At 45.3% G+C, this 13645-nt stretch overlaps 1 protein-coding gene across 1 annotated transcript in view; it reads right to left on the reverse strand.

The window, feature by feature from the left end:
* Positions 1-12151, reverse strand: part of LOC147422251 (P-loop containing nucleoside triphosphate hydrolases superfamily protein) — a 59675-nt gene extending 47524 nt beyond the window's left edge. Inside the window, exons 1-4 of the mRNA XM_086503146.1 lie at positions 11505-12151; positions 10030-11258; positions 9874-9910; positions 9315-9777 (exon numbers count right to left, since the gene is read on the reverse strand). Of these exons, the coding sequence (XP_086359272.1) occupies positions 9315-9777; positions 9874-9910; positions 10030-11258; positions 11505-12099 (2324 nt within the window). The 5' untranslated portion in view covers positions 12100-12151. The remainder of the gene's footprint in view (positions 1-9314; positions 9778-9873; positions 9911-10029; positions 11259-11504) is intronic.
* Between the last annotated feature and the right edge of the window lie 1494 nt (positions 12152-13645).

Below are 13645 nucleotides of genomic sequence, written 5' to 3' on the forward strand. Positions count from 1 at the left end.
GTCCTTTCCTACCGAACTTACGGTACAATCTCCTTCACGATGCTCTATGTCACCCATCCTATGACGCATCAGAGATGTCCGTTCCCGGATGGTCGGATACTTCTTTCCGATGCTCCCTGTCACCCATCCGATGTGACGCATCAGAAGTACCCATTCCTGGTGGCCTTACAGATATTCCCGTTCTCAGTGTTCCCGTCATTACTTTAAATGACGCACTAGGAATACTTTGTACTCGGATGTCTCCAGTGAGAAAAACCCTCTCACTTAAAATTCCAATAATTCATTTAGAATTATTTTTTCCTTGGTGTTCCAAGCGAGAAAACCCTCACTTATAAATCCAATAATTCATTTAGAATTATTTTTCTGTAAGATAAAGCCAATTTAGCAACAAGATCCCTATGGTTTTTGAGTTTGGCGAGAGCTCACGGCCACATCAGTCTGTACCTCCTATCAACGTGAATGTCCCTCCAGTAGTACAGGGCTTTATGACTGGGCAACTTGAGGATGATGCGTTCAAGACTCAGTTAGTTGCCGCGGTAAATGTCTTTTCGTAGCTAGTGCAGAATCCAAGGTTTGTGGAGTTCTTGCAAGCGCCACCAATGCAACAGCAAAATAGGCAACCTACGCTGCGTACAGAGCTTGTTGATGCTCAAGCCCAGGTACTTCATGCGGCTCAGAAGGAAAGGGAACAGGATTTTCCAATGATGGGAGTAACAGACTGTGAGTGGCCAGGACATGCCAACCCTACCTCTGCGGTGTACCCCATCTCTTCAACTCTAATGCCCAGCTTCATAGCTAACTCTGGTGAGATAAAGTTGGCTTTGGCACCTGGATCAAAGAAGATGAGTGTCGTCTCATCCCTAACTTTACCCCATGCCCTGCATAACTCACTGGCATCTGTGCTGGGCCTGTCACCCACCATGTCTGGCACTAAACCTGCCGTGGGTTTAGGCTTCTTGCCTTTCTGGTCTTCTTTATCCTCTAAGTCAGCTGGTCTTTTCCTTTGTGGACAATTGATAGAAAAGTGACCAGGCAGCTCGCATATAAAGCATTTGTTCTCAGCCATTAGGACCTTCTTTTCCTCGAGCGACTTGCGCACAAAAGGCTTGCTTTTTTGTTTCTTTGCCTGCCCTCCAGAAGTCCCGGCTGAATCCTTGTCTTTGGTGGCCTTTTCTGACCCCTGTGATGCATCAGGAGCCGTTTTCACAAAGGGCTTCTTCGCTGAATTTTTCTTTTGCTGCCCTACTTTGTCGCTGCTCGGAAATCCACTGTCCTCTCCTTTCAACAAGGCAAGACCAATGTTCGCAACTTCCATAAGCTGAGTGAGGGTAGCCACTCTGTTCTTTGTACAGTAATCGCTAAGCCCTTTAGGCAACCACAACAGTGCTTCTCTATCTGCTCTGTCAATGGCACAAATCTATAGGAGGTCACTGAGAGTAACGCTTTACAAAACCTCCTATTGTATTCCAGCAAGCTCTTGCACGAAGCTCAAGTAAGCTGGTGCCAATCTGTCATGACGTCGGCCTCAAATTCTTGCATGAAGTGGTTGTAACAACCCTGGTGCCTTTTGCCTGTCAAACTTGACCTTCTGGAAAACTATGCATACTCACACAAAGGCATCCACATCTCTCCTCAAGGTAGGCTAATAGAAGAATGTCTCTACTGCTTTAATTGTTGCATCAATGCCACAATGCCCTGCATACGGTGGGACATGACTCTCTTCCATGACCTTATGTCGCAGTGGCCTAGTGACACACAGTCTGCCATGCATCATCATAAAACCATCTCTGAGGAGGTAGTGCTCGTGATGTTGCCCCTCTTGTAACTATTCAAAGATCCTTGCAAAATCTTCATCAACAGTATATTGTTCCTTCATATCATGTAACTCATGATGATAAGGAATTGACACAGCTGAAAATTTGTGGCTTTCTTGATAACGCATCAGCCACAACATTCTTCTTGCCTTCCACATACATAATCTGGAAGTGGAACATGGAAAGAATGTTTGCCCATCGCATATGCTTTTTGGATAACTTTGACTGTGTCAAGAAGTATCGCAAGGTCTGATGATCTGTTTGGACAACAAAATCAGCACCTAAGAGGTAGTGCTTCCAGCTAGAAAGCGCATGAATCACGGCCAAGAGCTCTTTCTCATAGACTTCCATAGTCCTCTCTGGCCCTTGCAAAATTCAGCTTTCATAAGCTACTACCCGTCCGTCTTGCATTAGCACTGCTCCGATGCTACTGCCACACACGTCACACTGGACCACAAATGACTTCCTGAGATCTGGCAAAACAATAACTGGCTCTGAAATCAACTTTTCCTTTAAGAGACTAAAAGCTGAAATCTCTTTTTGGGTCAATCTGAAAGTGACCTCTTTCTTTTGCAAAGCGTGAAGAGCCGATGCTATCTCTACAAAATTTCTGATAAACCTTGTATAGTAGGAAAACAATCCCAAGAAGCTTCTGACATCGTGCACAGTCTTCAAGTCTGGACATGTCTTGATAGCTTCGACCTTTGCGGGATCCATTCTAACACCATCCTTTGAGACTATGTGGCCAAGAAAGTGAATCTCTTCGAGGAAGAATTCACTTTTCTTAGGATTGACAAGTAACATGTGATTGCGCAGCTCTTTGAACACAATGGTCAAGTGACGCCTATGCTCCTCTTCATTCTTCGAATACACTATCATGTCATAGAAGAACATCCCAACAAACTGTTGATGCAAGCGGAAAATCCGGTCCATCATTCTGTTGAACGTGGCAGGAGCATTTGTTAGCCCAAACGGCATCACTAGAAACTTATAAAGACCAAATGTCGTTCTAAACGCGGTCTTGTGCACATCCTCTGGCCTTATACGAATCTGATGGTACCCACTCTTAAGGTCTATCCTGCTGAAAATTGCAGCACCCTCTAAACGATCGAGAATATCATCAATTCTAGGAATGGGGAACCTAATCTTGATGGTATTCTTATTCAACACACGGTAATCAATACACATGCGCCATGAGCCATTCTTCTTCTGCACTAGGAGCACTGGGGAGCAAAAGGGTGAAGAACTAGGCTGAATCAGCCCCTTCTCTAATAACTCCTCAACCGAGCCCATAATCTCTTTCTACTGCGCCGCACTAACCCTATAGGGAGGTCTATTTGGTGGGCTACACCCTGGCACCAAATCTATCCGATGGTCCTCAAGTCTCTCTGGCGGCAATTGCGACGGTAATGAATCAGAAAAACAGTCACTAAACTTTCGCAAAAATGTTGACCTTTCTTTATCTAACACAGATAAATTTGATTCATCACTATCTGAGACATCACGTGCAAAAATCAAGTACACAGAAAGATGATTCTTTACCACAGAAGTGATAGCAGAAGCAGGTACAATAGGGACTGACTCTCCTTTAAGCTTTACATCCAAGATGTGAGTTTTGGCCCTATGCTGTACAGTGATCTTTTTGTTGTAGGCATCCAAGACTCCATGCACTCGGAACATCCACGGGATCCCCAACAAGGCGTCACAACCTTCTAGCGGCATGATGTAAAACTCTTCTGTGTCCACATACGACTGAATATGCAGACACAATTTTCCAATGATGGGAGTAACACACTGTGAGTGGCCAGGACATGCCAACCCTGCCTCTACGGTGTACCCCATCTCTTCAGCTCTGATGCCCAGCTTCATAGCTAACTCTGGTGAGATAAAGTTTGCTTTGGCACCTGGATCAAAGAAGATGAGTGCCGTCTGATCCCTAACTTTACCCCATGCCCTGCATAACTCACCGGCATCTGTGTTGGGCCTGTCACCCACCATGTCTGGCACTAAACCTGCCATGGGTTTAGGCTTCTTGCCTTTCTGGTCTTCTTTATCCTCTGAGTCAGCTGGTCTTTTCTTTTGTGGACAATTGATAGAAAAGTGACCACGTTGCTCGCATATGTTCTCAGCCATTAGGACCTTCTTTTCCTCGAGCGACTTGCGCACAAAAGGCTTGCTTTTCTGTTTCTTTGCCTGCGCTCTAGAAGTCCCGGCTGAATCCTTGTCTTTGGTGGCCTTTTTTGACCCCTGTGACGCATCAGGAGCCATTTTCACAAAGGGCTTCTTCGCTGAATTTTTCTTCTGCTGCCCTCCTTTGACGCTGCTCGGAAATCCACTGTCCTCTCCTTTCAACAAGGCAAGACCAGTGTTCGCAACTTCCATAAGCTGAGTGAGGGTAGCCACTCTGTTCTTTGTACAGTAATCGCCAAGCCCTTTAGGCAACCCACAACAGTGCTTCTCTATCTGCTCTGTCAATGGCACAAATCTGTAGGAGGTCACTGAGTAACGCTTTACAAAACCTCCGATTGTATTCCAACAGCTCTTGCACGAAGCTGAAGTAAGCTGGTGCCAATTTGTCATGACGTCGGCCTCAAATTCATTTGATAGCCAAGCAGATGCAAACATTTGCTTGAAGTAAACCCAAGTGGTGGGTGCCTGTCCTTCCAATAACAATGTCGTCCACCATGTAAGCGCATTGTCCTTTAAGAAAGTGGCAGCTTTCCTGACCTTCGAGGCCTCTGTAAAATTCCCTCCCGCATAAGCTGTATCAAACTGCTGGAGGAAGGTAAGAGCCTTCATCTTATCCTCGAAACAACTGAAGGTAATGAACTTTACAACTGCACCACCTTCTTTGTAAGCCTTCGGCTTCTCTAGTGCCCCCAAGTTGTCATAAGGGATGGTTTGCAACATGGGCACTGTAGTAGGCATGATCGGCACATCTTGGCCATTCACATTTTGCGTCAGAGGTACGATATCTGCCTGCTGTCCAAAGAAACCAGCCATGCCAAAATGACCCTGTGGCACCCCAAAGCCGTGGTTGCTCTGAAAACCCTGCTGCATGCCGATACTACCATACATGGGGTTTGGCATGATGCCTTGCATACCCCCGAACACTGTTCCTGGCATGTACAGCTGACTTCCAGGCGCATAACCAGCCATACTTTGGAACATTGATCCACCCCTGAAATACCCAGGATGTACCGTGGGTGGTGGAAAAACTGAGTGCATAGCCTTGTATCCATTTCCCTATCCATTCAAGACAGCATGCTTGCTCTGAAAGGTGGCGGGCTGAACTTACATAACCTGTGGAATAGGTGCTCTAGCCACCTGTTCAAGCACAGGAGGAACCTGTTTCGGAGCCCCTGACTCCGCAACATGCGAGCATTCCCTTTCCTCCTGAGCCGCATGAAGTACCTGGGCATGAGCATCAACAAGCTCCGTACGCGGCGTAGGTTGCCTATTTTGCTGTTGCACTGGTGGCGCTTGCAAAAACTCCATAAACCTTGGATTCTGCACCAGCTGCGGAAAGACATTCACCGCGGCAACTAACTGAGTCTTGAATGCATCATCCTGAAGTTGCCCAGTCATAAAGCCCTGTACTACTAGAGGGACATTCACGTTGACAGGAGGTCCAGACTGATGTGGCCGTGAGCTCTTGCCAATCTCAAAAACCATAGGGATCTCCTGCCTGTCCTTTGAAGAGGAACCCTCTTCCATAATGCCCTTCCCCTTGTCAGCCATAGTGTAATCCCCGCGTTCCTGCACTCTGTGTCTTTACCCAAAACAACCGAGGCTCACTCTTTGAGGAAAAAGTGATTGATATCCCGGCAATGGAACCATGAAACCGGCACGTAGGGCGGTAGGCATTGGCTTTCACCCGAAATTCTTTACTTTAGACACACACAGAGTACTTTGCAAAGGTAACCTGTAACGGGAATTAACACTCAATCACACACACGGCTCGAAAGTTAGAATGCTCCGAGCAGACGCCGACAACCTGTAGGCCCCAAAATTGGCGCCCCTTTTGGTATTTCTTTCTTCTTTAACAGAGGGAATAAAACCTGTGATCTCCTACAAGCTGCCCCGCACAATCTAGGCTAAGAAACACCTGTTCTGGCCTGATTTCGGCAACATAACTGTACTAGGACGCTTCACAGTCAGTATCCCCGCGCAATAGGTGACTTTCCCGACGCATACGGACACTTTGCAAAACCCGGCGAGAATCTGCAGCACGCTGTATTCTCTGTTGAAAATGTGCCAGTTCACCTGTACAACGGACCCCTCGCGTCCCCGAACCTCCTGGGGGTATTAGGGTCCGTTTAGGGCCGAAACCCTAAACCTGCAAAAATACACAGCAGGCTGTAATTCCCTGTTTTGGGCTCCGTTTCGTGTGCCGGTCGCATCTACAGCAAGACCTCGAGCTCCCGCACCTGTAGGGCTACTGGCCCTTTGAATCGGACGAGATTTCTGAAGTGAAACCTCTCTGAATTCACCTGTACCTGCGGGGGATTAGCCGCTAGCTAATCCAGTACCTGTGCAAGAGCCTCTTGGCTCGGCAATCGCGCATGAACCCACATAGCTGTACATTGGTCAAATGAAAAGCCCACGAGTGGGGCATAACATACTGCTCGTAGGGGAGAGAGAGAGCAGTGTGTAGTGTGCAGGGCATCACTCCTAGCACCACACTATACATAAGAGGGAAAGGAAGCACTCCATAGCTCTTAACCTGTGACAAAATGCATAATGGAGCTCCTACCAGCTTATATTTCAGCGCCCATTTTTCTGGAAGAGGCAAGTGCATGAGAATTTGCCACTTGGCGCATTTACAAGCATTTTCCAGTTTCGGGTTCGTCGCTTAAAAATCTCCTGTATGGTCGTCCAGTTGACTTCGCAACAGAGTTGTAAAGTGTTCCCCTAGTCATACCAGAGGTAATGACGCGAACACATTTCACGGCCCAAAATAGCAGTTCCTTAGTTTTTAGGAAACGATTCCGTTGGGCTCCATGTGGTCATCTGACCATCTATCCTCATTGGGACCGCGTCCAAAAGTGCAATGTGGCCCAACTGTCGGATACTTTCTGTTGGTAGTCACACCTTGACTTTAGGCCTTTATTGAGTTCACTTCCTAGTATCCACCAACTTGCTAAGTGCGACGGGGGGACCTATATGATCTTGCTCTGAGCCTAGACATCCTCTTACCATACGAATTCCAGTGCCGACCATTACCCATCTGCGGGTGAAACTACCGTTCACATTGGCCATACAATGTCCGACCGTTTGCTACTTCAAGAAGAGGGTCTCAAAAATAAAACAAAACCCCTTGGAAAGAAACCAACAACTAAAGTTAGCAGTTGCCACGTCCTCGTGACATAGTTAACAGTTGCCACGTCCCCATGACAGAAATACCGAAAGGGGCGCCAATTTTGGGGCCTACAGGTTGTCGGCGTCTGCTCGGAGCATTCTAGCTTCTGAGCCGTGTGTGTACTTAGGTGTTGAACCCCGTTATAGGTTTATCTTTGCAAAGTACTATGTGTGTGTCTAAAGTAAAAAAAATTCGGGTGAAAGCCAACGCCTACCGCCCCACGGGCCGGTTTCATTAGCAATCGCATCTAGATCCAGTCGGGACCTCACAGATGGCCGATTGACTAACCCCTATTGCAACCATGTCTATTCGAGATTAGACCAAAATGCTACAGTCATTTTGTCTATCAGTTCCTGCACTTAAAAACAACTTAAGAACAAATCAATTTCATATTCCAGAATTCCATTTCATAAAGTCAAACAGCAGAATACTGTCAACTCTTAGTATCCCTGAAGCTCAAAGAGACATCAGTGACTCTAGTATTCTAAAAATCAAGGCATCTGTTGACAAAGGAGCGGAGTAACTCCCCTCTTGTGCATCCCACTGCACCAGATCTGCGGCCAAGCTGAATTCTGGGTTCCATTTGGAATAGACTATGCTAAACCAAAAGCTTCAAGGTAAAGGTTCACGATCTGAGGAGTATCTGCAAGGTCCTTCTCCTCCATCCACTTCGCATCCAATGTAGGATAGTTCTTGAATTTAACCAAGAACGGCCTTCTTACTTTACGCTTATTCTTTGTGTCCTTGTGTGCCAAAATCTGTTCAGAAACAAGGATCTCCTCGTTTTCTTTTACTTCGGGTTGCTCATCGGGCTCCCCATCATCAGGCACATCACTTTTGAAAGATTTCAAGAGACTCACATGAAATGCATTGTGAATCCTCCAAGTGTCAGGCAGTTTCAGTCGGAAGGAGACATCATTGATCTTTTCAAAGATCTAAAAAGGTCCGTAGTATCTCATACTAAGCTCAACGTAACCGTGAAACGTTTCAAGGCCTAAACGTTTCACTTTGAAACGCGGCGTTTCACCACGAAACGTTTCAGTCCAAGAAGAGAGCACGGTGAAACGTGAGAACATGCGTTTAGCGACTTTGAAACTACAACTTGGTAACTTGTTGTTAGTGAACCGGCTTGTGTTTCACTTGGTGAACGAAACGTTTCAAGGCCCAAAACGTTTCACCAACGCTCTGATACCATGTCAAAGTGTGCAATGAAAGAGAAACATAAAAGAGATGTAACTTTCAGTAATAGCAACATAGTACTATTGCTAAATTAGCTATAACTTAAGAACTATAATGAGTTAACAACCGAATTCAAATTTGAGAGGGTACATTTTTTTATGTGTCATCAGAGGACGACGAGAGCATCTCTAACGTCCATCCTAGAAGATGAGTCTTAGAGCATCAGAGAATGATGAGAAACCGTCCTACAACAGGTATTTCTGGTGTGTTGTTCCAAGGGAATGACTAGAGCATTGTGAAAGGGAATATTTGTTGGACCACCTAAGACTAATACATCACATTGGATGGGTGACATAGAGTACCAAGAAGGGGTACCTAGCCATCCGGAGTGAACACTTCTAATAGGTTGTGGGATTGGTGACTTTTTGCATCCCTAAAAATAAGTTCAGTACGCAGGAGACCGAGGTAAGGGTGTTTCCAATTGGTCACAAGGTAGGGAATATTCCATGGTTTTGAGTAGATTCCATGCCGTGAATGAAGATAGGTTCTCACTAGCTTTAAGAAAAAGCTGTTGTTTTTGAAAAGCAAGTTCCTTTTGTGTTGCTTTCCAAAAAAGCAAGTGCTTCTCCATGAAGGACTTTGTCATCATTGCATATGTGCATCAGATTGCATCCAAGGACACCTAGGAAGTGCACGTGCAAGTATTAAGTCCCTTTCGGTGACTTTTGTAGGGTTATTGTACACGTATTTGAATATCCTCTGATGTATTGCGTTGGGGTCCCTATTAACTTCTTATCGAGGTCCTTAAAATCTTTATTACTAGAAAATGTGTTGGTATTTAAAGAAAAAGAGAGAGAATCTGTGAGAGGTTTGTGTGTGCGTGTATGTGGGGGGGGGGAGAGAGAGAGAGAGAGAGAGAGAGAGAGAGAGAAATGGAAGATAGAGAAGGGAGTATGTACCCAGCAGTTGTATTTGCAGAACTGGTGGGCAGTCCCCTTGTTTGACCTTGTTGAGACATCCCTCCACCTATTGAACCTCCTGACACGAACCCACTAAGAGTAAGCCCCTTGCCATTTCCATAACCGATGCCACCCACATTTCGACCATGGTGGGCAGGATTTTGGCCTAGCTGCTGTGTAGTAGCTGATGAAAAATTGGTTGATCCAGCCCCACCTGATGATGCCGCAACGAAACTGCTCTTAAATCGGGCCATCATTCCAACTTTCAATGCATCGACAGCTACCCCACGATTCAGAATCTCCATCTTCTTGTTTACTTGAGATGCCTTACTTGTATCAGAATCTGGTTTATAGCCTAGCCCCAGGCCAAAATCCACACCACGTACACTCCTTCCACCACCACCACCACCACCACCACCACCACCTCCTTTAAATCTTCCCTTTCCCCCACCTTTTCTTCCACCTACACAAAAACCCATGGAGACAAAACTTATAACAGTAAGCTGTTTGAACAATTGACCACCAAAAAACATCTAAGCATATCAACAAGATTCAATACCTCTCCTCTCTTCACGCCGTGCTCTAAAGCGACCATCCTGCAAACTCACATAAGAAACGTCAAAGATATACAAATAACAGCATGCGAAACCACATCAAGCAAAAGAGTACCAAATCATCCAAGCAAGGCCATCAGCAAGCATCATGCACTGCTCACCTTCATGGCCAGGTCTAATAACTCTGACGAAACATTCTGCCCAGCAGCTATTAGACTTGTCACAAGCTCTCCAGCAAATCGTGCCTCTCTGTTTGTCACAAGTGAGAAGGCCACACCTTCCTTGTCCCCAGCCCTACCTGTTCTCCCAATCCTATGTACATGGCGGTCCATGTCCTTTGCAGAGTCTACATTGACAACTGATTTTATAGATTTTATGTCTAGACCTCGAGCAGCTACATCTGTTGCCACCAGCACATGATAAACACCGGCCTTGAACTTTTGTAATACATCCACCCGTGATGCTTGGTCCTTATCTCCATGTAAAGCAGCAACCTTAAATCCCCATTCACGTAACCGTCCCTCAACCTCCTCAACTCTTACCTTTGTGGAAGCAAACACAAGAACATCACCTGCATCAATAAGCCCGGGAAGCTTGTTGCAAAGCCACGGCAGCTTCTCCTCATCTGAAGGTAGCACAGTCACTATCTGTGTAATATCTTCATTTGCACTACCCACCTCCCCAACAGTTATTCTGACCGGATCTGACAAGATTTCCCTTGCCAGCTTTTCAACTTTCTTTTTCATGGTCGCCGAAAACAAAAGAGTCTGTCTATCAGGCCTAATCTGACCAACAATGGACCTGACTTGAGGCTCAAACCCAAGATCAAACATACTGTCTGCCTCGTCTAACACAAGATAGGTTGCTTTGAGCATTGTCAAGGCCTTCGATTTAATCATATCTATCAGCCGACCAGGAGTAGCAACAACTATCTCACAACCAGCTTTCAGTTCCTTGAACTGTTCAAACTTTGACATTCCTCCAAAAATTCCTGAAACTCTAATCCCATAAGGTTTTGCGAACTTCTTAGTTTCTGTATAAATCTGCTGAGCCAACTCCCGAGTGGGTGCACAAATAACTCCTATGGGCCCCTCCCCTTTACCTAGCTCTTCTCGATCTAAGATATGGACAATCATCGGAAAGACATATGCTGCTGTCTTACCTGACCCTGTCTTGGCTATTCCAATAATGTCCCGGCCACTAAGTGCAGTAGGCAACGCTTGGCACTGGATAGGTGTAGGTGTTTCATAGCCCTGCTTCGAAATTGCACTCATAAGCACGGAATCAAAGCCCAGATCTTCAAATTGCCAAATGGGGCGTGGCACATCAAAACCAGAAACTTTGATTGCCAACGACTGTTGATAGGTGAAAACATCCTCCTGGCTCATGCCTGCAAATGCATCAGGAAACAGGGTAACCATCTGGAAGACTGTGTCACGTGCCTTTACTTAAAAACAGCTAACCCCACCCCTAATAATTAACCTAATTATGATTACAAACATTTCCGAACATTATCGTTGGCAGTTTTTGAACAAAGAGATTTAAAGTAGAAAAGCAAAGAGGTCACTTCCAAAGACAAATAGAATAAAATTTTGGAAATTACAATGACAATATCTGACACGCACAAAAATATTACCTGATATAGAGAGCTTCTCCTCATAAAAGTCCTTATTGAAAGGCTCATAATCAATCTGACTATGATCCAAGGTTGCAAGCGGCTCAATTTTCCTCTTATCTATGGTGATAATAGCATTATCATCTGAATCATACTCAACAGAGCCCACATCAACCGCTTTAGCAGCAGCATACACTTCCTCATCAGAATCATATCCAGCATGTAGAGCCTCAGCAGCCAATGACAAACCAGCATCACGACGGGCATTCAAAAAGCTCTCCATTGGATCGTCCTCTTCATATTCAAGCTCTTCAAGTCTAGAGTTAGGTTTAGGGTTAGCGGGCGCATTCTGGACCTCTTCATGGATGCCAGCCATGAAGGCATCCAAAGGGTCAATCTCTTCATCAGTGTGAGGATTCTGCGAGGAGGGTTTGTTTTCGTCTTCATCGTAAGCTATGTCGTCAACATCGTGGTCTTCGTAATTGTCGTGAGGAGCTCGACGAGGAGGGGAAGTGCGCCGAGGGGCTTGGGATGGCGAGTCGTCGTCAGGGAATGAGGAAGCAGGTGCCTGTTGCTTGATCCCAAATCCTTCAAAGCCAAATTTCCGCTTCGACATAGCTCTTGAGCGCAAAGAGCTCTACAGACAATCAAGCTTTACGTTTAACTTGGAGAGGGGATTCTTTCATTAAATTTCAGGAAAAGGTAGCCTAATTTATTAAACAATGGCTTGGGCCATGTAATTTTGATTACCCAAAGTTTTGTATCTACTAACCGAAAGCTAACTATACTGCATTTGGTAGTCCATTGTAACTTTGCTTCTATTTCTTTAATATAAATCTGCTTGCGCAATGGCTTAGTTCTCTTTGCTTGACGATTTAAAGTCTTTGTCAAATATGAGTTACTACCTCTTTGTGGGTTGTATACTTCATTGTACTCCTCACTAATAGACACTCTTAGTTAGTTATGAGAGCTCAGAGCTCCCCCTTTGAGTTTCTCTCTCTTCTTCGCTCCCCCATTTTTGGCTTATAGCCCTCATCTCGCAAAACGTGACACGTGTAAAGGGTCACGTCCTCCGCCATATTATGTTAGTAGATACAAAATGAAGGTAGACATGTTTATCCGCTCGTTGGGATCAAGTTTAAATCAAAAATAGTAGTAGACGACTCTTTCGATGTCCATCCGTGAGGAGCATCCTCATCAACACGCTCAATGTAGTCTGCAAGGTAGTACATGCACTCTCCAAGCACCCGCCATTGAACCCTCTCAACTTCAATTGGGGTTTTTTTGCATGCCATCAAGGGGCCATATTGTTTGCTTGAGTTTGGTTCATCTTACATGACACCGTCTCTTCGCATTAGAAAGGAGAAATGTCGTTAGTTACTCGTCATCCCCCCCTCTTGCATGGGTCCTCTCTCTCTCTCTCTCTCTCTCTCTCTCTCTCTCTCTCTCTCTCTCTCTCTCACACACACACACACACACACACACATGCGCGCGTGCGCACACATGATGATGATGCTCTTATTCTACTCCCTAAGTCCCCTCCCGCTTTTTGACCTACAATTAGCCATGATCGTATCTCTCCATCACTCCAAAGGAAGGGCATTAGAATATCGAATCCTCATAAAAAAGTTCCTTCCATTACGCAACCCCATCAATGCATAAACCTTTCCTGTAGAGAAGGCTCTACCCACCCTAGATACTCAATATCATATGAGGAGAAGCAAGTTCTACACTTCCTTGTCTTGTTTGGGCACAAAGCATTGCCTCCTACCAAAGCTTGTAGAGTCCTTTCTCTTAACAAGATCTCAAGGGCTCACTCAAACTCGTCGTCCCTTCAATCTCCATGGTAGAGTAAGTTTTTTCCCCCCCATACCTTCTACATGTGAAAGTTTTGATGTTTGGGATTTTTATTATGTTCCTTTTCTTTTGCGTATTGAGGTCTCTTTTGTTTGTTCTTATATTTTTAAATGTTTTTCCAATGAACAATATGTGGTCATTGTTTTTGGGGTTTTGTCAAACCTAAAGATGCACAGTGTGAGTGGCAATCATAAATAGATATGTCTTAATAGTTTGGTTCGGATGTTGCAGCCTCATTTTTGCATGTTTCATTGTGAGAACAGAAACCTTGTTGTACATGATACCATTTGGCTCATGCCTTCCTG

The sequence above is a fragment of the Adiantum capillus-veneris genome, chromosome 27 (assembly GCF_014529385.1).
Source record: "Adiantum capillus-veneris isolate H3 chromosome 27, ASM1452938v2, whole genome shotgun sequence".
In the NCBI taxonomy this organism is placed as follows: Eukaryota; Viridiplantae; Streptophyta; class Polypodiopsida; order Polypodiales; family Pteridaceae; genus Adiantum; species Adiantum capillus-veneris.